This window comes from Fonticula alba, assembly GCF_000388065.1.
Source record: "Fonticula alba strain ATCC 38817 unplaced genomic scaffold supercont2.3, whole genome shotgun sequence".
Taxonomy (NCBI): Eukaryota; order Rotosphaerida; family Fonticulaceae; genus Fonticula; species Fonticula alba.
This window is the reverse complement of record NW_009242973.1, coordinates 1803343-1805525: the sequence shown is the minus strand read 5'-3', so window position 1 is coordinate 1805525 and position 2183 is coordinate 1803343. Positions and strand designations below refer to the sequence as shown.

The window sequence follows — 2183 nt, the reverse complement described above, 5'->3', positions numbered from 1 at the left end:
GGGCGGGAGGTCGGGAGGCGTAGTCGGTCAGAAGAGCGTGGATGAATGTGGTTCACAGCAGCGGGCGGGGAACGAATCGGGGGGAGGGGGGGGGGGAGACAGGATGCAGCACCAGCCTTAAAAGGGGGCGGGAACGTACCGGCAGCTGTCCAGATTCAAGCGCCGACGGTGAAGCATGTCCTTCAGACGCCCGGGCGTGGCGACGACAATGTGCACTCCGCGATTGAGGGCGTCCATCTGCTCATTCATGTTGATGCCACCAATGCACAGGAGTGACCGGAGCTGCGGGTAGCGGCCTGAGGCCACGAGGGCCTTGCAGAACTCCTCGCAATTGTCATAGATCTGAGTCGCCAGTTCTTTCTGCGGGGCAAGAGGGGAGCAGGGGGGGACGGGCGGGCGTGAGGATGTGGACATGGCGAGCAAAGGAGACGGGAGCGAGCGCAGGAGCAGCAGCGAGGGAGGGGGAGGTGCACAGAGGGGGCGCGCGCGGCATGCCACGCACCGATGGCACAATACACAGGGCATGGGGGCCCTCGCCTCGAACGAAGGGCAGCCGGATCTCCGCCTCCATGGCCAGGGCCACCATCGGCAAAGCGAAGGCCAGCGTCTTACCCTGGCCAGTGGCCGCGATGCCGATCATGTCGCGGCCGGACATGCTGCGGGGCATGGATGCATGTTCGCATTCACAAGCACACGCAGGGCGCATGATCGGAGCCGGCAGGCAGGCAGGCAGAGGCGTCGGAGGAACGAGGATGAGCCAAGGGGCCGCGGGGCCAAGAAAGGGAGGCAGAGGGGGGGGGAGAGGAGGCGACACACATACACACACAGGTCAGCTTGGCAGGGGGTGGGCGGTGTGCACCGGTAGCGGTGGCCGAGATGGCACGCACACAATCGGCAGGGCAATGGCCTGGATGGTCAGCGGGGCCTTGATGCCGCGCTTGCGCAGGACATCCATGATGGGGGTCGGGAATTTCAGGTACTCATAGCGGCGAGCCGGAGCCGGGACATCGTCGCCACGGACCTGCGCGTGGTATGACCGCCAGATCTTCCTCCGGTCTTCCATGCTCAGCTCGCGCAGGAAGCGCGGCGGCTGCCAGGCCGTCACGCGCAGGGGCTCGGTATAGACAATGCCATCGGCGAACTCGCGGCCCGCTTGCAGGGGCTTGCGCGCCTCGATCTGCTTCAGCAATGCCTCGTCCTCCAGACGGCGGCGCTCCTCCTCGGTGATCGGGTTGACTGCCAGCAGAAGTCAGTGACAGGGGGGGGGGGGGGGGAGAGAGAGGGGGCGTGGGGCGGGGCGGGCGGGGCGAGCGGGGCCAGACGCACGCTCTTCCTCCTTCTGCTTGGCGAGCAGCTCCACGAAGATGTCCGCGCGCCGGGTGCTGACCGGCTTCTCCTCCTCCTGAGGGGCGATATGTCAGTGTCGGTGGGGATGGGTGCGCGTCGGGGGGGGGGGGAGGCGGGGGGCGGCCTGAGGCAGGCTGATGGAGGACGAGGCGGAGGGGCCGCCGCCGACGTACAACTTCACGGTTGAAGACCGATTGCCGGGGGGCGGCATCGGCCTCGGCCCGGGCCAGAGCCCCGAGCGAAGACCCGGCCAGCACACCACGATGCAGGGGGTCTCGCTGCCGGCGTGGGACGAACAGCGGCTTCTCTTCGGCAGCGTCGGCCGCATCAGCGGGCGCTGCCGGCGCGGGAGCCGGCGCCTTGAATGTGTCACTCACAAGGGCATCGATCTCGTCCAGACGCCGCTTGCGCGCGGCGAATATGGATGAGCTCGAGGACATCACGGGGAGGGGGATATTTGGCGGGAGGAGAAAGACAGGAGGGGGGGAGGGGGGAGGCGGAGAAGAGAGAGCGCGCGGGATAGGAATGAGCGAAGGGCGAGAAAAAAAGACAGCCACAGGGGGGGGGGGGGGCGAGAGGGGAGGGGGAGACTGGTGGTGACGCGTCCGGCGGGAGGCTCCTGCGCCCTCCCTGCCGGCGGCGCTTTAAACCTCGCAGGTGCCGACCCACGGCCAGGGCTAACGGCGGTAGTGTGTCTATCACGTGTGCATCCTAGAGTACACGAGAAGGCAAGGATCACACCGCGCGATGCGGCGCTCCTCTGTGTTTGCCGGGGGAGCTTCCGCCCCAACCCCCCCTTGGTACGCGGTCCGCTGTTGTTATTTCGCGCGCAGCCT

The 2183-nt window shown here is 67.4% G+C and overlaps 1 protein-coding gene across 1 annotated transcript in view; it reads right to left on the bottom strand.

Moving 5' to 3' along the window:
• H696_02169 (hypothetical protein) overlaps positions 1–1913 on the bottom strand; it is a 3103-nt gene extending 1190 nt beyond the window's left edge. The window contains exons 1-5 of the mRNA XM_009496066.1: positions 1521–1913; positions 1327–1402; positions 888–1236; positions 503–656; positions 140–360 (exon numbers count right to left, since the gene is read on the bottom strand). Coding sequence (XP_009494341.1) covers positions 140–360; positions 503–656; positions 888–1236; positions 1327–1402; positions 1521–1787 — 1067 coding nt within the window. The 5' untranslated portion in view covers positions 1788–1913. The remainder of the gene's footprint in view (positions 1–139; positions 361–502; positions 657–887; positions 1237–1326; positions 1403–1520) is intronic.
• Positions 1914–2183: the final 270 nt, after the last annotated feature.